The sequence below is a fragment of the Phacochoerus africanus genome, chromosome 3 (genome assembly GCF_016906955.1).
Source record: "Phacochoerus africanus isolate WHEZ1 chromosome 3, ROS_Pafr_v1, whole genome shotgun sequence".
Taxonomy (NCBI): Eukaryota; Metazoa; Chordata; class Mammalia; order Artiodactyla; family Suidae; genus Phacochoerus; species Phacochoerus africanus.
In genome coordinates, this window is record NC_062546.1 from 198,991,717 (window position 1) to 199,014,256 (window position 22,540).

The 22,540-nt window shown below is 51.9% G+C and overlaps 1 protein-coding gene across 1 annotated transcript; it reads left to right on the forward strand.

The window, feature by feature from the left end:
• Window positions 1–574: 574 nt before the first annotated feature.
• Window positions 575–8,806, forward strand: NEU2 (neuraminidase 2). The gene is made up of 3 exons (XM_047770513.1): window positions 575–677; window positions 5,600–5,843; window positions 7,334–8,806. The coding sequence occupies exons 2-3, from the start codon at window positions 5,643–5,645 to the stop codon at window positions 8,270–8,272; spliced, it is 1,140 nt and encodes a 379-aa protein (XP_047626469.1). The 5' UTR covers window positions 575–677; window positions 5,600–5,642; the 3' UTR covers window positions 8,273–8,806.
• Window positions 8,807–22,540: the final 13,734 nt, after the last annotated feature.

The window sequence follows — 22,540 nt, forward strand, 5'->3', positions numbered from 1 at the left end:
GCACCATCCATCGCTCGGTTGCTGACACATTATCGATGCAGCATCAGCGATGTGTCAGAAACGCTCTCAATGCTGGGTTGTAGCGGCAGACAAGGCGTATGGTCTGTGTTCATGTGGCTTGGAGTCCACTGTGATATTTTTGCTCTGATTTTTTAGGGGCAGAAAATGGGGTCCCAAGACATCAAGAAGCTGTCCTGCTCACCCAGAGCAGCAGAGCCAGAGTGAAGCCAAGTCCTGCCTGCTGTCAAGCCCCTCCACTTCCCCGTTCCTGCACTTCCAGACTCTCCTACATCCCAGGAAGTCTGTTTCCCTCTGTGTCCACAATTTGTTGATGCCTGCATTTAAGAGGTGAGCTTGCCTCAGGCTGCCTGTGGCTCATTCTGATTCAGCTCAGAGAACCGGACAGACTTCTTCCGGGCTAATGAGAGGCAGCGTCCTAATTGGGCCAACGTTGGGTCTGCACCGACATCGCCCTGGCACCTGCCAGCAGGTGTGTGGGTGGCAGAGGTCGGCGCCTCCCTTAGGTGTTTATAGGCACAAGCCCGATGGGGAGGGCTTGAAACTCCAGGGGGAATGTGGGAGCTGTACTATTTTAGAAGCTGGGTTCCCATGGCTTCTGCTCACACCCTCTGACTTCCCACCCAGGCCCTAGGATCCAACCCAGAACATTCCTTGAGGTATGGTGTCTCTCAGAGTTGACCCCCTGTTTGTTTGTTTGTTTCTTTCTTTCTTTCTTCGCTGCACCCACAGCATGTAAAAATTCCCAGGCCAGGGACTGAACCCACGCCACAGCAGTGATAACACCGGATCCTTAACCCGCTGAGCCACCAGGGAACTCCGACCACCTGCTTCTTTGTTGGCATAAACAAGAGTTCTTCCGCACCAGGTAATTCTGGAGAGATGGTGTGATATTCGGGGATGCCTCAGATGATGGCAGTTTGAAAGAGCCTGCCAGTTCTCGGCCCCTCCACCCCCCGATATGGTACCTACTGTGTTCTTGGGGTGTCCAGAGATCTTGTCAGATGGGGAATGTGGGGAGAAGGCTCAGCTGGGGAAAACTCCTGATTCTGCCCCCAAGCTCTTATCAGCCTGGACTTCCAGAAGGATGCTCCGTGGTCTTGTCCTGCAGGAGTGTCAAGAGATCCCCCCGCAGGCTGGGGCAGGAATCCTGCTGGGTTGTTGAGCCCCCGGAAATGGGGTTTTCTTGGGGAAAACTTCAGGTTTGCTGCCCCACAGCCTTGCTCTGCCGGTGCTCTTGGCAGATGAGATGCAGGCAGCTGCCTGCTCTTTGGAGAGAGGCATCATTGCAACATGGCGGTCAATGGGCAAGTGTCCCACCCCAAACTGACCCAAGATTAAGGCTCTTCCCGGGCTGCTCTCCTGCTCCCCCAATTTATTGGATCTCCTCGTTTGGGCTCCCTGAGGGCAGGGATGGGGGCTTATCTGTTTATCTGGCACACATAAGAGGCTAAATACAGATTTGTAAACTGCCCAGTTATCTTCCTGACGTGGGCACGTGGATGCTGAATCCAGGGCCCTGGATCTGAACGGTGCCCTTCAGGCTGTGCTCCCAACAGCAGAGAGAGACGCAAGCGGGCACCCGCCACAGTTTGCCTTTTCTGAGGATGCCTTTCAGACTTCAGAGGTCCACCTGGTCCTGTGGCAGGTGGTCCCAGTCGTTAGGGGTGTGGGTTCTGAAATCCGGCAGATCCAGGCTCAGATCTACCCTCCCCCATGCCAACTCTAGGATATCAGCCTCCGCCTCCCTGGCCCACTTTTAAGCTTCCTCCTTCTGAGATAGGAGTGCTGGCGCCGGCCCCGAGGGCTGTGTGGGCTGCGTGGAGACAAGTGAACTTTCTGGTGTAAGAGGCTAAGTTCTGGGCTCCACACCCGTGAGGCCACAAAACATGTCAGCTGCTGGTAGCCTCAGGCAGGACTGCTATTCAACTATTTTTGACCAATTGAAATGGCAGAGTTTTTTTTTTTTAGGTCCGCATCTGTGGCACATGGAGGTTCCCAGGCTAGGGGTCAAATCTGAGCTGCAGCTGCCGGCCTACACCAGAGCCACAGCAACGCCAGATCCGAGCTACGTCTGCGACCTACACCACAGCTCACGGCAATGCTGGATCCTTAACCCGCTGAGCAAGGCCAAGGATTGAACCTGCATCCTCATGGACGCTAGTCAGACTCGTTAACCGCTGAGCCACGACGGGAACTCCGAAATGGCAGTTTCTTGAAGTGCAACCTGACACTGTCATCTCTCTAATTACCTGATGCTGGAGTGTGAGATCGGGTTGTGCTGAGGCCCCTCCGCTCTGCCGCCGGGAGTCAGGTTCCCACTCAGCCCCTCCCTGCACAGCACCTCCCACAGCTCCCTTCCTGCCAGGTAGGGAGACACAACCCAGCGCGGTGGGTTCTTATGCAAAAATACACACCTGTTAAGAGTAGATCAAGGACCAGAAGCTGAATTTTTTGACTCCTAATTCAGTTCTCTTCCCCCTAAACCAATTGGAGCCAGTGCTGGGTCCAGAGAGCCAGCTCCCTACAATGAGGTGCCAAAGCACCCCTGGAAATGTAATGAGGTTCAGGAAGAGGGCATTTTCCGGAATTCCTCTTGGGGATGGTACTGCATGGGGTTAAAAGCATCTTTAGCTCTAGCTCGGACCCTTAAGGGCTGGGTGAGTTCAGTCTCCCCATCTGTACAGTCGTGTATATGCCATGGGAGTGTTGTGGGATTAAATGAATGAATATTTGTAAATCACAAATAATAGTTTGTAAATACAATTTACAGAACATATTTTTAAAAATATTTATAGAGGACATAAAGAGCGCCCAGTACGTTGTAAGGACCACTGAAGTGTTTGCTACTATTATTACGAAGATGTTTGGGGTTGGTGATGCTGGTGGGTGTGTGCATTTGGGCCACTGCCGAGTTGCTGGAGGGGAAAAGAGTCCTAGAGCGGAGGCCGAGCTCCCTCGTTCCCTCCCCACCCCCGTCCCGTGCCAACTTTGGCTTAATACACACATGGCAAATACACAAGCCACCCGTGGGTGCTGGGGTTAGCGTGTGCCCCCAGCTTCCCTGCTTTACTTCGCATCCCTTCCATCGGGGCATTGCCCTCAGCCTCACAGGTTTTTATAGAGGGCAGGGCGTGTGTGGGGCATTTTTGAGATCAAATAAGGCTTTCCCTATCAGGTGCTCAGACAGGTCCCAGCCCTAGCAAGCACTGTTTGATTTTTGGCAATAATAACAACCCAGCCATCGTTGCTAGAACACAAACTCCACAAGACCAGGGAATCTGTGTTTTATTTATGAAGCATCTAAGTTCCTAGAACTATGCGGGGCACGAAATAGGAGCACAAGAACTATTTGCAATAGGATGAATCAATTTGCCCCCGCCCTAAAGGAGATCAGAGTCTAAAAGAGGAATCCAGAAAACAGTCACAGACGCTCTGGAAATCACTTCAGACTACTTTAAACTGGGGCATTCTCAACTCCTCCCTCATTTGCCTTCCCAACCCTATTAATTTGACCGCTTCCCATCTGTAAGAGCCAGCCTCCTCTTTCAGTGGTCACTGCCTCTGCTTCATCTAGGCTTTCCTTCTATCTCACCTGGTAAATTGCAACAGACTCGCCTTTGCTCGGCCTCTGTTCCCTAAAGCACAAAGAGGGATTTCCTAAAGAGTAAGTCCCGGGCGACCACTCCCTTGGCTTAAACAAATCTGACGTCGTCCCATCACCTCCAGGCTCAAGTCCAGCTCCAACAGCCAATAAGTCTTGTAAAGATACCCATCGTCATGAGTCATCATGGCATCCAATGCAAATCAAACCACTGTCAGCTACTTCACACGCACTGGCATGGCTGTTACCAAAAAAGCCACAATAACCCGTGTTAAGGGGGATGTGGAGGGATTGGAACTTAATACACGACTGGTGGGAGTGCAAAAGGGTGCAGCTGATGTGGAAATGGCCTGGCCGCTCCTCAAAAAGTTAAACCTAGAATTACCATAAGACTGGCAATTCTACGTCTAGGTAAATACCCAAGAGCTTAAAAGATCCCTTCCTCAATTTTCTAGAGAACACAGTTGAACTGCCTCTTTCTCCCCTATTTCATTTATATTTTTAATCATATTGGATGCTTTCCCTTCTATGTTTTCATAACAGAGTTTCAGTTGAGCCAATTGATGTCTTCTGAGCCCTGTTTTCCTGGACTGCCCTTTGCCCGTCTAGATTTTAGTATGGAGACTTAGTTCTGGAGCTCCCTGGTGGCCTAGAGGTTAAGGATATGGCATCGTCACTGCTGTGGTGAGGGTTCAGTACCTGGCCCAGGAACATTTGCATGCTGCAAGCACAGCCAACACACATCAAAACAAAACTTTGTTCTTCTACCCATGTTTTTAGGCAATCACGTATCTTGGCATTGTCCTAGCAATAATATTCATAATGGAGTGAATAAAATATTGATAGATTCTGTTTCTTTCTCAAACATGTTAAAGCAGGTTTTAAATAGATAATAAATACACAGCTTGGGAGGGAAATAAGCAAGCATCCGAAAGGGTGTACAGAGGAGAGGCTGTGTGGCTTCAGCTTTCCTCCCCAAACACAGCATCGCTAGTGGGGCTCCCCAAGAATCAGGTTCCGACACAGGTGGTTTCTGGGGCGCCTTCTAGGGTCAGTGCTGTTGAAAGGAAAGGAAGGCAGCCAGACAGGCAGAGGGAGAAGCTGAGCTGTGAGTCCCAGAAAAACCTCCTCTGAATTCATGGGGAGCCTGGAGCTGGGGCCCTGAGGAGTAGGCAGTTAGGACTGGGGGGGCAGATCTTTATATTCTAAACAGACTGGTCCCCAGATACCCTCCTTCCTGGAGGAGGGTCTTTTCAGTCCCCCGAAAGGGACCCAGGTGGCCCAGCACCAAGCCTACTGTCAGGCAACATCACGGAGTTACCTCTGGCCCTCCAGACCCTTTTTGGCCAGATGCTTATTCTTAATTTTTATTTCCTTGTAGCTCTGGAGGATCCCCAGCCTGGGAGAGCTGGGGGGGGCGGGGGGGGGGGCGCCTCTGGAAGTGCAGTTCCCACCGCCACCTCCCTGCCCCAGGGAAGAGCGCACACGGGCCTTAACCTCGGGCAGCCTGGGGTGGGGGGGGATCTTAGGAATCCAAGCTCTCCCCACCGCCCCTGCTTTTCTAAGACAGCTTTCTAGGGCTCTGGAGTTATAAAAAACTGCATGTGTCATTTTCTGGCAGTCGGACAGCTGCAGAACGCCACCCGGCCAGCCCTCTCCCGCTCGGGGTGAAGCGTCTGATTGACGTGTGGGGTTTGGCAAAAGCAGCCAAAGGTTATCACAAATTTGTCATAAGGAGGTTTGTCAACTTATGATAAAAATATCAACCAAAATATGCTTTTCCAAATACCTGCTGCGAATGCCTCACAGATAAGAGCGGTGCCGGACTCCCCGGGAGGCGCGTGGGCCTTGGCACGGGGACGTGGGATGGCGCAAAGGGGGACGAGCCGTGTGGGGGAGGACAGGCCACCCAGTGTCGCCAGCTCGCCCGCGGGGTGAGCACCACATGCCTGGCCCCATCCCACGATGCGACTGCAGGGAGGGGCCGTCTTTTCTGTTGCAGTGCCCACCCTCCAGCCCCATGGCGTCCTGCCCCGTCCTGCACAAGGAGACCGTGTTCCAGACCGGAGCCCACGCCTACAGAATCCCCGCTCTGCTCTACCTGCCTCAGCAGAAGACCCTGCTGGCCTTTGCGGAGAAGCGGGCGAGCAAGAAGGACGAGCACGCGAAGCTGATTGTCCTGCGTAGGGGAAGCTACGATGCGTCCACCCACCAGGTCCGGGTAAGGCAGGAAGTGGCAACCAGAGCTCTGCCGGGAGCCCGGGGACCAGCCCATCTTTAGATGGCTGTCTGGGGACATCGGGGGAGGGGCAGAGGAGGTGTCCCCAAGTGCTGGTCCAGGTCTCAAACATGTTCAGTTGGCCTGGCAGCATCTGCTTTTTTTTTTTTTTTTTTTTTTTTGGCTATCTTAGGGCCGGACCCGTGGGTGTATGGAGGTTCCCAGGCTAAGGATCCAATCAGAGCTGTAGCCGCTGGCCTACACTGCAGCTCACAGCAACACGAGACCCTTAACCCACCTTAACCCACTGGGAAAGGCCAGGATTGAACCCACGACCTCATGGATCCTAGTGGGGTCTGTTAACCTCTGAGTCAAGAAGGGAACTCCTTCTTCTTTTTTTTTTTTTTTTTTTTTTTTTTTTTTTGCCTATTCTTTATTACAAGTCAGTCAGGGAAACTGATTCTGGGAATGTCTCCTTCCATCCTTGAGAACCTGAGGGAAGACTAGTTCAGCATCCCGTCCCTGGGGGCTTGTACCCTTTGAGTGAGATTAACCTGGGCTGGGTGGTCGGGATGATTGCTTGTGTCCTGAGCTCCAGCGTGAAGGCCAAGCAATTCTGATGAAGACGCTCAAGGCTGGCGTGTCGCATGTGAAGGGCTTAGCATCATTTTGATCTTTCCTTTGTGGTCCATATCTCCTATGAGGTGTTCGGAGCATGGATTTTAAGCAGACGGTCCTGGGTTCAAGTCCTGGTTCTGCTCTTTACCAGAAGTATGACCTCACTGCCCAAGGCCTCATCTAAAGCTCTCATTCTACAGGTGTAAACAAAGCGAGTAATACCTGTCCCCCAGGAGCTAGGGGTTAGGGTTATATGAGGCCATGGATATTAGACTCTCGGCCCCATGTGTGCGCTTACCATTGCTCACTGGAGGATAGCGGTTGATAAATAGGGATAAACAGCATAGTTGCAGCATAAATGACATAGACGCGGGCCTGTGGAGCTCCCCGTGAGTCCTTAGGCTCGGGGTGCTGCCCCCCTCCTAGGCTGCATCAGTGGAGTATGACACATAGAAGATGGGACATGATTTGTCATGTCCTGTGCCACGCTGGCAGACTATGTAGTTATTACTGGGGCTTTACTTTTCAAGAATGGGACGCTGATCTGGGCTGGTACAAAGAGACAGGATGAAGCTGAGCATAGTCGGTGCCTGTATCATCTTTGGACTTGGGGTCTAAACATCCTAGGTGCCCTATGACAGATGTCGGTGGGGGTGGGAGCAGCAACCATTGAACTGAAGGATGGGCTGCCTTGGAGGGAGGCAGGGCCCCAGCTTCTGCTCTAGGAGGCATTGTGAGGGTGAATGAGCCCTGGGCCAAGCGGTCTCCTCCATGACCCTTGATCCTTAACCCCGGAAAAAACACCCGCTCGCAGAGCGCAGCCGCTGTCATTTGAGTCACAGCCATTTCACAGCTTCTCCTTCTCTCACCTGCAGTGGCACCCGCAGGAGGCGGTGGCCCAAGCCCAGCTGGAGGGCCACCGGTCCATGAACCCCAGCCCCTTGTATGACAAGAAGACGGGGACCCTTTTCCTCTTCTTCATTGCCATCCCCGGGCAGGTGTCTGAGCACCACCAGCTCCAGACCAGGGTCAACGTGACACGGCTGTGCCAGGTCACCAGCACGGACCATGGGAGGTCCTGGAGCCCCGCCAGAGACCTCACGGACTCCGTCATTGGCCCGGCCCACAAGGACTGGGCCACTTTCGCGGTGGGCCCGGGCCACTGCCTGCAGCTGCACAACCAGACGCAGAGCCTGCTGGTGCCAGCCTACGCTTACCGCAACCTCCCCTTTCCGCGGGCACCCGCCCCCTCCGCCTTCTGCTTGGTCAGCCATGACCACGGGCGCACGTGGGCACGAGGCAGCTTCGTGGCCCTGGACACCCTGGAGTGCCAGGTGGCCGAAGTCGGGGATGCAGAACAGAGGGTGGTGTATCTGAACGCAAGGAGCCGCCTCCGAGCCAGGGTCCAGGCCCAGAGCACCAACGACGGGCTCGATTTTGGGGAGACCCAGCCAGTAAAGCAGCTCGTGGAGCCTCCGCACGGCTGCCAGGGGAGCATCATCAGCTTCCCCAGCCCCCGAGGGGGGCCGGACTCCCCACACCAGTGGCTGCTCTACACCCACCCGACTGACCCGAAGTGGAGATCCAACCTGGGCGTGTACCTGAACCGACAGGCCCCCACGCCCTTGGCCTGGTCAGAGCCCGCCCTGCTGGCCACGGGCAGCTGCGCTTACTCAGACCTCCAGAGCATGGGCGCCGGCCCCGACGGGTCACCCCAGTTTGGGTGTCTGTATGAATCAAATGATTATGAGGAGATTGTCTTTGTCATGTTCACCCTGAAACAAGCCTTCCCAGCTGCATTTTTGCTGCAATGAGCCGTGAGCCCTCTGCGTGCCGCCCAAGGAGGGAGCTCCCCTCTGCCGGGCTGGGGGTTTCCTTCCTCCATGCCCTCATCCCACCCCCTACCCCGGCACCCCCTGGCCTTGGGAGGCAGCCTTGCATGCTGTTCCCTTTGCTGAAAGCCCGTGCCTGCCTCTGGGCTCCTCTCCTCCTGCGAGGTCTCAGCAGGAGAATCTATTTTCAACCCAGACCCTGAAGGAACCTGGCTTCCTGGAGGCCCTTGGCTCAGTCTGCTGCTCCCCGCAGCGACCCAGCACTTCTGCAGCTCTTGATAAATGATCTAGACCAGCCCGTTTCTTCTTAGCAAATGCTCGGCACGTTCCTGGACAGAGATGTCACTTAGCAGACACGTGCATGTCTGTCCGTCTGTCTGTCTGTCTCTCTGTGTGGGTCTGAGTAACGCTTGAGAGCAGGGAGCGTGGGGACAGCTTTGCAGGGAGGTAAGGTGGGGTCTTGGAAAATTAAATGGGTTTAAGTCATTGGGTTAGTTTCCTGGAGCTGCTGCAACAAATTACCACTGACTTAGTGTCTTTTTTTTTTTTTTTTCTTTTGACTTAGTGTCTTAAGACAACAGAAATTTATTCTCTCATTGTTCTGGAGGCTGAAAGTCCCAAAGTAAGGTGCCAGAGCTCTGGGGGAGAGTCCTTCCTGGCCTCATCCGGCTTCTGGTGGTCCTGGGCCCCCTTGGCTAGTGGCTGAACCACTTTCATGTCTGCCTCTGTCTTTGCGTCCATTTCTCCTCCTCCTCCTCTGCCTTCTCTCATTGTTCTGGAGGCTGAAAAATCTAGGATGGTCCTTCATGTAGTTCCACCTGCAAAGACTCTTTTCCAAATAAAGTCACGTTCACAGAGTCTGGGGTTAGGGCATGGATCTACCTTTTTGAGCCACTACAGCCATAGTGTATCATTCTTCTGTAGGTGATGTGGCTACAGGTGGGAATGAAATTCCAATGAATCAGGTAATTCAAGAGAATGGAGGGGGCCAGAGGTTTGGGCTGTTGGATGTGCGTCTGTGGCGCGGAGCTGGTCTGGAGCATTCATCTTTGGGGTGACAGGTGTGCCACCATGTGGAGGCTGGGAGAGAAGCGGGGGAAGGGAGTTGTGCTTGTGTAGCTCTTATGGGAAGAGCAGGAGAAGGCTGCCCCCCCGCCCCCTGTCTTGAGACACCCTGAGAGAGGGCCCAGCTGGGGTGGAGGAGGCTGACTCCTCTCTGAGCTCCAGGGTCTTCAGGGGCCTTTGTCACTTGTCCCCATGGAAGAGAGGGCTTGTGCCCCCGCCCCCAGCAGAGCCCCACTCTTTGATCCATCAGATCAACGCAACAGTTGATGGCAGGGGCCCAGTGATAGCGGCCACGGGTTCTTGGGGCTGCACCGTGCCTCCGTGAGGCCAGGCAGCGCTGAGATGGATCCTTCACAGTGTGGGAGCTGAAGATGTGGCTTTGGTTCTGGTTGTGGTTCCCACACTGGCCTCCTGGTGCTGCTTCTCTGGGTGGGATTTTAAGAAATCCAGCTGGAAGGATGAGGAAATAGGGCCTGGTCATTGCTGGGGTGGAAAGTCAGGCCCCTTGGTTTCAGGGGTGCTCACCTGGAATCCTCCAAACCCCGCAAAGGTGGCAGTAAGTGGGGGGGGAGGGTGGAGGCCAAAGCAGGAGGGTGAGGATGAGGGCAGGCAAGCCAGGGGCAGGGTGCCCTCCAGAAGCTTGAAGGTAGGGCAGTACGCTACCTCAACTGGGGCTCTCTCGAGCGTGGAAGGAGGATGCTGGGAATAGTTATACCATGACAGTGGGCATTAACCCGGCCCTACCAGGTACACCCGAGGTTTAATTCAGAAAGACCCATTGAAGATTGTGCCCGGGGCCGGCCTCTGTCTACTCTCCTGCAAGAGTCAGTCACCTGCCAAAGTCTTGAGAAGAGGCAGGGATAAAATGGAGCATCTGGCTACTGCCAAGCAAACATCACTCTCTTAAGCTCCCTCCTTTCACAGAGGTCAGTGGGCCTCAAATCCAACTGCTTATTCGAATTTTCTGGGGAGCATTTAACCATACTGATGCCCAGACATGGGTATTTCTTCAAAAGCCCCTCAGGTTATTCTAGTGGACATAAAGATCAAGACCCACTGGCACAAATGGTTTCTAAAGTTCCTTCTTGTTCTAAATGTATACCAATGCCAAAGCCTTCTGAGTTGAAAAAAAATTTTTTTTAAAAGCGACAGTTGATGTGGATAAAGCTGAGCTGATCAAAAGAGAGTCAGAAAAGAAAAGTCATACATGGGGAGAAGATATTTAGGATATATGTATATATCTCACAAAGGACTTATTTCCAGAATATATAAAGAGCTTCTACAAATCAATAAGAAAATCCAGTAAAAAAATGGGCCAAAGGCTTGAACAGTCACTTCACCAAAGAGGATGTCTTAAAGGCTGTCAAACCCATGTTCATCCAGGAAATACAAATTAAAACCATGACATACTTATCACTAGAATGACGAATATTAAAAGGATTAATAATAGCAGGTATTGGCAAGGTTGTGAAGCGACCACTCAGACATTTCTGGAAGAAGTGTAATCCGAATATCTTCTTTGGAGAGCTGTTTGGTAATATCTGCTCAAACTGAACATGAAATAACTACTCTATGACCCAGCAATTCCACTCTGAAGTATATTTCTCAGAGAAATGAACACATACATCTGCCAAAGACACGTATGCAAATGTTCATGGCAGCTTCCTTCATGGGAGTCCCAAACTGAAAACAACCCAACTGCCAATCAAAAATAGAATGGACAGCTCAGCTGGGGAATAGTACACGATAAAAGAATGAACTACTGCGTGCAATTGCATGGATGATTTTTCAGACATTGTGTTGAGTGCAAGAAGCCAGACTCCAAAGAGTACTTATTTTATGATTCTATTTATACGAAATTTAAGGACAAGCAAGACCAATCTATGATGTATAAACCAGTTGTGCCCTAGGAAGGGGGTAGAAGGAAACTTCTGGATGCTCGTGACATTCTCTTGTTTGATCTGGTGCTGGTTAGGTGGGTGATTCCATAAGTTAAAAACCCAATGAGCTGTGAACAAGATTTGTGCGCCCCAGTCTATGTGTGTTATACCTCAATTAAAAAAAAACATAAACATAGTGGATTTGCTAGTTAAACCTCCCAATCACTATATTGCATTGGGTTGTAAACACTTTGGAACTGAATTTCTTTTTCTTTCTCCCCCCCCCCTTTTTTTGCCACACCCTTGGCATATGGAAGTTTCCATGCCAAGGATTAAATCTGAGCCACAGCTTCAACCTGCACCACAGCTGTGGCCATGATGCAGGATCCTTAACCCACTGTGCTGGGCTGGGGATCAAACCTGCACTGCCGCAGAGACGATGCCAGATCCTTAATCCACTGTACCACAGCAGAAACTCTGGAAACAGAACATTTGTAACGAACTTTTGTGGGAGAATAATTTTAGATTTACAGAAAAGTTGTAAAGATAGTGCAGAGCATTCCCAAATACCCCACACCCCGTCTCCCCGACGGTAACATCTTACATAACTGTGGTGTATTTGTCGAAACTAAGATGTTAACCCCGGTACATTACTAGTCATTAAACTCTAGACCTGATTCAGATTGCACCAGTTTTTCCGCCAGGGTCTTCTCTGGTCTGGGATCCAGTCCAGGATACATTTAGTGAAACTGAATTTTTACTGTAATTGATGTCCACACACAGATACAAAATTCCGGCACACCCCTTCCCTCCTCCCACCTTCTCCTAAAACACACCTGTCAAACAAATAATCAAACCAATGCAAAGAACCCGTGGTTCAGGCCCGGACCTCAAGAGTGAAAATATCAAGAGTTCAGGCTCCGGGGGCTCAGGAAAGGGGTTCCCAAGTTAATTACACAGGTCCCGACGGTTCCATATGCGGGGTGGGGCCTGGGCCAGTTTTGACCCCAATGCTACTGCCTGGGACATTAGGCGCTGGTGCAGGTCTGTGTGTGTGTGTGTGTGTGTGTGTGTGTGTGTGTGTGTGCGCGCGTGCCCGCGCGTGCCCATGCCCCCTGTGCGTGGCCATTGTACATGCACTGCCAGGCCCAAGCTGGAGGGAGGCAGGTGGAGCAGCCCTGCTCCGGGCACTGCCTGGTGACCCGCATGAACAGAGCACAGGCACAGCAGAGAGCAGGGAAGCCTGGCCTCGGCCACACTCTCTTTAGCACAGACAGGGCGACCTGGGCTCCAGGCTTGGAAATGCCCCTTGGATGCGGCCCTTGTAGGAATGCAGCTCAGAGCTGCTACCACCCACCTGTGCAACCCCTGTGTCTGCAGCCATCTTTAACTGCACTGTCTGGAGTGGTCTCGCCACATTTATTTCTTGGTCTTCCAGGAACAGAGACCATGGCCTGGACTCCGGGCACCTGGGGGACCGGCTCTGGGAAGCCACTGAGGAAGGGATTCCGAGGCTGGAGAGTGGATGTGGCCGCTGGTACACTTGCCCCTGGAGAGCAGCAGCCAAGGCCCTGATAAGGCCTGTGTGGTAGGTGGAACGATGACTCCTAAAGGGATCCATGTCCTGATCCCGAGACCCTGTGACCGTGGCCTCACACAGAGGGACTTCGCGGGGGGATTACGCTGGGCATCTTGAGATGAGGGGACCATCCTTGGTTATCGCGGTGGGGCACAGAGGAGATCGCTCATGTCCGCCGCACAGGGAGGCAGGGGGACAGTTGGCTACAAAGAGACCGTGGGATGTGACATTGAAACAGAACACTACGCTGCTGGCCTCAAGGATGGATGAAGCCACAAGCCAAGGAACACAAGCAAAGCAGCTCAGGGAGCTGGAAAGTTACAGCCAGGTGGGAGGGAGCGTGGCCCTGCTGACGCCGGGACATTCACCCAGGAGAACTGATTTGGGACATCTGCCCCTCAGAACTGTAAGAGACTAAGGGGTGACACCTCAAGGTCACAGTGGCCAAAAAACATACAGAAAAAGAGAAGCTAAAAAAGGGATCATTTCTGTCATGGCCTCATGTAATTCCTTTCTTGGGTCAGTCCTGACATCTGATGGCCCAAGGAAAGTGACAGTTTGACCTCTATCACCTGGGATGTCACAAGCAACCTTTCCCAAGGTTGCAGAACCCCCATCAGTCCCAGGGAATCCAGACCTTCCTTGATCCCGGGAGAGGAGAGAGGGCCTGTGTTACCATGGCAACCTTCCACTCCCGCCCGTCAGCCCACAGGGACCCGGGCCGTGTCCCAGGAGGTGCTGTCTGTGGGCAGGAGGGTAAGACCCAATCTGGCCTATTGAATGTAAGGCTGAGCTCACTGTAAACCTAAGACTCCTTGGCCCCATCCGGGTCCTTCTCTTCATGGTCAACTAGTGGCCAGTCCTCCAACAACTGGCCCCACGTGCCAGGGGAGGCCACCTGCCTCCTGCAGCCAATCCCTCCAGCCCCTGCCTCTCTAAAAGGGGCAGCTCCCTGAGGACCAGGACCTCCCCAAAGAGGAAGGAGGCCTCCAGATGCCCTGCTGTCCAGAGTCCAGAGCTCCGAAATCTCCTCTGCCGAGGGGTCAGTACTCTCTTCACTGTTGGGAACCCCCAGGACAGGGCCATCATTTCCATCAGGTCCCCTTTTATTCCCCCCTTTGTTCTGTGCAGACGTCCGATGGCTCATGGGGGTGACGATGCAGTATTGTGTGCCTCAGGCTGTAGACTGTCCTATGGCCACACACATGGCCGTGACTTTGCAGAACAGGCCCACTAAGGGAACTGGGAATGGATCAGGGTCAGTGGCATGGCCAAGGCCACCTTTCCCACACCGGCCACTCCAGGGGCCAGGAGTTCAGTTTGCTTTCCTGGGGTGGTTAAGGCCACCATAACGCAAGAGTGTTGAGTGTCAGTGGTGGACCAGACGTCATTCTGGGAGCTGGCGATTCAATGGTAACAAGACAGAGCCACTGTCCTCAAGAACTTGTACCTCATGGGATAAAGTGGGTGAGAGACACATCAGCAACTTAGAGGGGAATGCACCTCTGTGCAGGTCGGTGATAAGGAGAATATAAAACGGAATGACGAGGTCGAGAATGCAAGGAGGGGACGCTTTAGCAGCCCCAGGAGAAACAACAGCACACTGTGCTCCCCTCGAGGAGCCACGGCCATGGAGCCCGGATCTGACCAGTGTCCAGGTGGCTGCTGGCCCCCCGGGACCTTAGTCTCCGACCTTTCCCCAGTGTTGCCCTTGGAGTCCACCTGCCCCATAGAGCAGCGGCATCCACGCTGTGGGCCCGGGAGCAGCAGCATCACCCAGGGGGTTGTGAGAGAGCCACAGAATCCCACGGAATCCTACAGACCTTGTGAATCTGAAAGCCCAGGGGCGGGGCTTAGCAGGCTGTGTTTTAACACGCCCTCCAGAGGATTCTGATGCTACAGAAAGTTTGCACACTTGGGGCAATCCTGGTATAGAGCCCAAGCTGCTGGGTTCTATACATCTTCCTGTTCAAGAGGCAGGAAGCTCCTCCCAGTTCTGCGAGACCCCCCTCGCCGCCTGGTGTTCTTGGTGATACACATAGCGCTGGTGGGATTTAACACCTGGACCCCAGCAAGGGTGGTGAGGGTGGTTGATGATGGGAGCAGAGGTTGGCAAAGCTCCTCGTTGCCCAGGCTTTTTCTTTGCCTGCAGAGGAGAAGGTACTGCTGGGCACACCTGTCTAACTGGGTCAAAAGGATGTTCTCTGGGCTGGGAATAAAGGTCCACAGGATCCCAGTGAGTTGTCCCTTGGGGCCGGTGGGTTTGCAGCCCACTGGTTTTCTTCTGGTCCCTTACAGCAATGCCCTCCTCTATTAGCTGTGGTCCACCCCCACCCTGGCTCAACCAGCGCCCTTCCTCTGTCACAAATCCATCTGTGGGCGCTTGGAAGGTAACTCTGGTCCCTCCTTGGCCATTCTGGAGCTTAAATATACATTTCTAATTGGCATCGCCTAAGAGAAAGGCTGACAAGGGATTTTGGCAAGATTCTGAAGTTGTGAAGCCACTGGTACAGAGAAGTTCTGCAGCCCTTGTGTGCACGGCCCCTCTATCCAGGGGCTGCCCCCTTCTGCTCTGGGCAAGGGCACCACCTTCGTTCCTCTAACAAACACATGTGCCCGGAGCAAGAAGACCAAGGAACATGAGCGTAACCAAGTTGGCCCCTGGACGGCCTGACTCCTGACAGTGGGCACCGCCTGCAATGTGTCAAGACCATAAATGAAAAAGCCACAAGACTCATCTTTCGGCGAGGTCCCTCATGGCCACGGCAGATTCTGCTTCCTCCCCTACGGGTTTAATCATGCCGAAGCCGCACACACATGCACACACATGCACACACATGCACATGTATGCATCCAGGCAGAGTTTCCCTGCCGACCTCTCCTCCCCCCCAGGACCAGCTCCTCGTATTGGCTTCCTCGGGACCACACAGCTGGACTGAGGCAGGGCCAGCAGCGTGACGGGGTTTTCTGAGCCCAGGCCAATGTTCCCACATTTTTTTTTTCTGCCACACCCGCATATAGGATGGAACCCACACCACAGCAGCAACTGCACCACAGCAAGAGCAATGCTGGATCCTTCAGCCACTGAGCCACCAGGGAACATCACCCCCCCACCACCTCCCTGGGCCACACCTGTTCTGAGTTGCCTCCATCATCTCTTCCAGAACATTTAAGAAGCTCAAAGGGGGCAAGTGTCTGGGCTCTGGGACACGGAGTTCTGCTCGGCCCGTCTCGGAGCCTGCATCCTTAGCCCCTGGGCACCATGCAGCCTTCCCTGGCATCCCCTCATCACCTCGCAGGAGAGGGTAGGAGGTGGACCTGGGATGTCGGCCCAGCTCTACGGACTTGCCAGCCTGGAGCCTAAGAAGGTGGCAATTCATGCAGAGCCGGGAGGAGCTGGAGCGCTTGGTGCTCAAAGGCCCTTGTGCTGCATCGTGAGAATTCAGTGCCCAGTCCACGCTGCCGCCCGCATCCTATTCCCGCCGTGTGAAGACGAGAGGAAGGAATCCAGGATTTAAATGTGATACTTAAATCACACTGCTCCCAGAAGGGGTGGGAAAGCTGACTGTACTTTTGGCAAGGTGTTACTTTTTCAAATTCCATTTTTGTACTGTTTTTAAGGGAGGGTTTCAAAGTCGTAGCTGCCAAACCTTTAGAAGTACAAAGAAGCAGGAAAAAACCACCCACAATCCCACTAGCCAGAGGCACTTTTTCTTCTGGTCTTTTATCTGCGACCTTCTCATTTTTTTTCCTCCAAAACTGAGATTATGCTGCAAAATCATTACTGGTTCATACTTTTTAGTCCCACTTGAGGGTATATAATAAGCATTTCCTCTTATATTTTCTTGCAAAAGATGATACATCAGAGAGACAGCCTACAAATTATTTGCTGATTCCTTGTGTGTAAGAAATTGAAGTTCCTTAAATTTTTTTCAGTTATGAATACACTGCATTGAACACTGTTGCAACTACATCTTCATCCTCATTGGTGATTATTTCTGTAAACTGAATGCCCTGAAAGGAAGTCTTGAGTCCAAGATGAACAGTTAAAGTCTCTTGAGATGTGTAGCTGGTCCATGGAAAAGCACAGCTCCCATCCTGAGCTTTGCACGCCCTGAAATGGCTTTTTCCTTTTCTACTTTTACACAGCCCATTAAGCATTTGTTCTTCACTTCCTAAATCCTGATCGCTGCCTTCTCCCTGAGGTGGTTTGTCATCTGGTTCAAGACCCGAAATAGACACACATACAGAAAGTTCTAGAATCACAGAGGTCAGAAGGGTCCTCAACATGACCTGTTCTAACTTTGTTCGTCTGATGAAGTCAGAGCAGAGGCCTGGGGAGGCAGGCGACTTGCTCAAAGTCACACAGTCCTGCCCTGGACTCTCTCAGCCCCTGCAGCTACCCCAGCCTCACCCCTACCTGGAACCAGAAGTTCAAGGGTCCCCACAAAAGGAAGTGGCATCCTGACCACTGTCAATGCCTTTCCTTTGCCTTCACTCAAGAGGGCCGTTGGTTGAGCCATCAGGCCCTGCCTTATGCCAAGGAGGCTCTGGGTCTGAGGACACTCAGCTGGCCCTTGCCATCGGAATCACATTCCTCCCACATACGAAGCGGTTTTCTTCTTTCAAGATATTGCAGTGACATTCTGAGTGTGGTTTTTGTTACACCAGGGCCACCACTTTTTAGCGAGAACCTCACTTTCAATGCACTAACTACTTATGTTTTTTTCTTCTTTAAACCAACAAGAAATCACTTATTGAATACTCATTATCCATTATGTACGTAGAATGAGTATTGCCATATGGTCCTAAGCTGAGGGCAATAAAATAAAAATGAATGTCTACCGAGGTCTGACTGTACCTGGCGTTATTCTAAGCCCTTTTCAGGAATTCACTCATTTAATCCTGCCCATGAGGCAGGTCCTGATATCACTGATATCACCCCCATTTTATAGAGGGAGAAACTGAGGCAGAGGAAGATGAAGACTCTTAACTGTGATTTGACAAGCTGGTAAGCGGCCGAGCTGGGAGGTCAAGTTCCCCAGTCTGCCCTTTTCTTACTTGGCTGGGGAGGAATTACGCGTGGATGTGTCACAACACAGAACAAGTCCCAGCATTGAGTGCACGCTCCAGGAGGGCAGAGGGTTTGTGCCCTGGGGTCCAGGGCAGTGTCTGGGCACATGTCAGGGTCTCAGTCAACATTTGTTAAGTGAATGAGTGAAAGAATGAACAGACACATGTGAGGTCCCAATTCGGTCCCATCAGAGCTGGAGTGAGTGTGGGAGAGGGTGATGATGACCAGGAAAGGTGGGCGAGCCGTGGACATTGAAGGGCTTGGTGAGACCTGCTAGAGAGCTTGCACTTCCTCCTGTGTTAGAGGGGAGGTATCAGGGGATTTCTCCTGGAGGAAAGGCAGGCCCGGGTTTGCCTTCTAGAGGGAGATCCCTGGGTAAAATGCAGGGACAGAGTGAACAGTGTGGGTGGTGTGGGAAGGAGCCTGAGGGGAGGGTGGGCTGGTGTGGGTCCTCTTGGAAAGTCCAGGGACAAACTGTGCAGGAGTGGAATAAAGCCAGGGCCAGGGATTGGGAGGGAACCGCATTGGAGGGAGTGGATTCCAGAAGTTTCTACGGCTCGGTGATGTGGGCGGGGATGCAGCTGTCACTTGGATCCTGGCTTGGAAGACTGGGTGGTTTGGTGACAGTAATCTAGATACCCATGGAGAACGGATTTTTGGTGTAAAGATAGAAAATTCAGATGAGGTGGGATTCAAGCATTCACTGGCTATCCAGTGAATTTCAGGCCCATCTAAATCAAAGTCACCTGCACAGTGGTTAAGACATTAAACAAACATGAGCTAGAATCTCAGATCTGCCACTGACTCTGCGTCTCAGTTTCTCTGCCAATAACATGGAGATAAGGATGGGACCTCCCTCATGGGGCATCATGAAGACCGACCAGGTGAGGTTCGTGCCGAGAGCTCAGCACAGTGCCTTACACGTAGTTTCAGGTAGAAAGATGTTCGCTGGCTGCTGCTGTAATTCAGCAGGTGCTTAGTGGGCACTGCTGTGGACTGAATTGTTTCCTCTCCAAATTCATACATTGAAGCCCTGACCCCCACCTCCTACCCCCGACTCCTGATGGGACTATGTTTGGAGATGGGGTTTTTAGGAGGTGATGAAGATTAAATGAGTTTTGGGAGTTCCCATTGTGGCTCAGTGGGTTAAGAATCCGACTAGTATCCATGAGGATGTGGGTTCGATCCCTGGCCCTGCTCAGTGGGTTCAAGGATCCAGTGTTGCCATGAGCTGCATTGTAGGTTGCCGATGTGGCTCAGATCTGGCATTGCTGTGGCTATGGCAAAAACCAGCAGCAGCAGCTCCAATTCTCCCCCTAGCCTGGGAACCTCCATGTGCTGCAGATGAGGCCGTAAAAAGAAAAAAGAAAAAGATTGTTTTTAAAAGAACAAAAGAATGCCATTTACAGCAACGTGGATGCAACTAGAGAGTCTCATACTGAGTGAAGTAAGTCAGAAAGGGAAAGACAAATACCAATATGATATCACTTATATGTGAAATCTAAAATATGGTCAAATGAACCTTTCTACAGAACAGAAACACGTTCACAGACATAGAGAACAGATTTATGGTTGCCAGTGGGGGGGCTGGGGGGTCAGTGGGATGGACTGGGAGTTTGGGGTTAGCAGATGCAAACTATTACATTTAGAATGGATAAGCAATGAGGTCCTACTGTACAGCACAGGGAACTCTATCCAATCTCTTGGGACAGAACATGACGGAAGATAGCATGAGAAAAAGAATGTGTATATGTGTGTGTGTGTGTGTGTGTGTGTGTGTGTGTGTATGTATGACTGGGTCACTATGCTGTACAGCAGAAATTGACACAACACTAAATCAACCATACTCTAAAAAAAAGATTACATGAGTTCACAATTCCACTCCTGGGTATATATATGAAAAAAAAGGGACATTAGTTTGAGAAGCTACATGCGCTCCAATATTCTAATAGCATTATTTACAATTGCCAAGATATGGAGGCAACATAAGAGTCTATCAACAGATGAACAGATAAAGTAGGTATAGTGTGTGTGTGTGTGTATATATATTTACACACACACACACATACTGGAATGCTACTCAACCATAAAAAGAATGAAAATTTACTATCTGCAATAACATGGGTGGATTTGGAGGATATTATGCTTCGTGAAATGTCAGACAGAGACAAATACTGTATGATATCACTTACATATGGAATCTAAAAAATACAAAAAACTAGTTAATAAAACACAAAAGAAGCGGACTCACAGATGTAGAGAACATACCAGTGGTTACCAGTGGGTAACGGGAAGGGGAGGGGGCCGAGCCAGGGGTGAGGGATTAGGAAGTGTGAGCGATCACACATACAATAAATAAGCTACAAGGATATATTGTACAGCCTAGGAAATATAGCCAATATATTATAAAACCCATAAATGGAGTATAACCTTTAAAAATGGTGAATTATCACGTTGTAACACCTGACACGTATATAGTCTTGTTTATTGCCTACACCTCAGTTTACAGAACGACCGCATGCGTTCATAAGCATGGGGTCCTAATCCTACTGGACCGGTGGCCTTGTAGGAGGAAGAGAGATACCTGTCTCTGCCTCTCTCTGTCTCTGTCTTTCTCTCCATATACAGGTGGTGAAGAAAGGCCATGTCAGGACACCGTGAAAAGACGGCCGTCTGTATCCTGATCTTGGGCTTCCAGCCTCCAAAACTGTGAGAAAAACCAATGTCTAGTGTTGAAGCCCCCAGCCCATGCTGTATTGTGGTGGCAGCCTCGTGCTAAGACACCTGCCACCAGGCAGTGTGGATGGGATGCTGCAGCCCCGAGGGATGACTACGGCAAATGTGGATTCTCGGGAGGTGAAAATTAAGGAGGGGGTGAGAGAGGTGCATATAAAACAATGCACGTTGTGGTAGGAAACCCTCTGAGCAAGAGCAGGCAAAGCTGTGCAGGCTCCGGGGCTTCAAGAGGAGGGATGCTGTTTGGCAAGAGTGTCAGAAAAAGCCTGGGCTTCTGGCAGCCTGGAAGTCTGGTGCAGTCGGGGAAGGCGTGCTGGGGGGGGGGGGGGAGGGGGGCAGGGAAGGAAGCTCCAGGCGGAGGGGCGTCTCAGAGATGACTTTCATGCAGTTTTAGGAGTTGATTGATGCGCAAGGATGTCGTCAGAAAAAGCCAGGGCTTCCTGAGACCAGGGGCAGCTCACAGGAGGACACCGACAGAAGATTCTGATGGGAACAAAGCTGGAACCACAGGGTGGTTTTGGTTTTGGTTTGGTGCCTCCGTTAAGAGCACCGCTGGCTGTCGAGGCAGAGAGGAAGTGGAACAGAACCCGAGCTGGGAAGGAGCTGACACGTAATCCCACAGAAAGTAAGTGACTGTTGGCAGAAAATGCATTTAGGAAACGCGGTAACAGGCTCTGCCAACGGGTTGTTATGATTCAGGCTTGGGACATGCACAGAGGTCTGGGCGCCAGGGCCACCCCAGGACACATCAGTGGCGGCAGGACAGCCAGGTAGGTGAGGCAGGTGTACCCCCATCTAAGAGCCAGAGTTGGTGTCTCCAGAGTTTGGCAAATCTGACCCTGGGGGCAGAGAGCCTCGGGGAGGGGAGGGGAGTTGCTTTGGTAACTGGGTTACCTCGGGGTGATCGCTGCCTGGCTTTGCACACGAGGTGTGGGCATGGAGCAAGGCTGCTGGGGCCTCTGAGGCCAAGAAAGGAAAATAAAAATGGAGTCAGCATTGCTAGGAAAGTTCTCTAAAATGATGCCAGTAGGACACTAGGGATGTGTGACTTAGTCTCAGCCTGGATGGAGTCTGACCTTTTGACCTGATGAAGGCATCCACGACTTGGAAACTCCAGACACTCACCAGACCTTTACCCTGAACTTGCTCCCCTAGGGATTTATCTTGTAGATGCCTGACTGCTCGGAGCCCAAAGACAAATGAATGGCCAGTGTGCACGTTGTCATGTGGTTTCTGCCAGCAAACACTGTCAACCATCTAAGTGTCCACCAACAGGTGCTTGGTACCATGCACTGTGCTGAGGTTCCGGGGTAGTAGGCTGGCTGTAACAAGCACGTGGTAGATGGAGTTCCTGGTGTGGCTTAGCAGTAACAAACCCGACTAGAATCCATGAGGACACGGGTTCGATCCCTGGCCTTGCTCAGTGGGCTAAGAATCCGGAGTTGCCTTGAGCTGTGGTGTAGATCACAGATGCGGCTCGGATCCCTCAATGCTGTGGTTGTGGTGTAGGGAGGCAGCTGCTGCTCGGATTCGACCCCTAGCCTGGGAACTTCCATGTGTCGCAGGTGCGGCCCTAAAAAAAATAAATAAGATCATGGTGGATACAAAAAATACTCCATGAAATGGTCAGAAACATCGTTAAGGGACAAGAGCAAGACGTACAACAGGGTAAAAAGAATATGCTTGCATGTGTGTAGAAAGTTTTGCAAAAACACACAAGAGGCCTGCCCGGAGCAACGTGTGGAAGGTCTGTGCTGGCAGGAGAACTTCCTTTGCATCGTGCCGTGACTTCTGCTCAGTGCATGTATTACCTCAATGAAAGAAGCCCGTTTCTTCCTCACGATTCCCCCAAATCTGAGGGAGGCGCCCGGGGGAGGTGTTGCCTGGACTGCAACCCAGCCATCCGCATAAAGCCC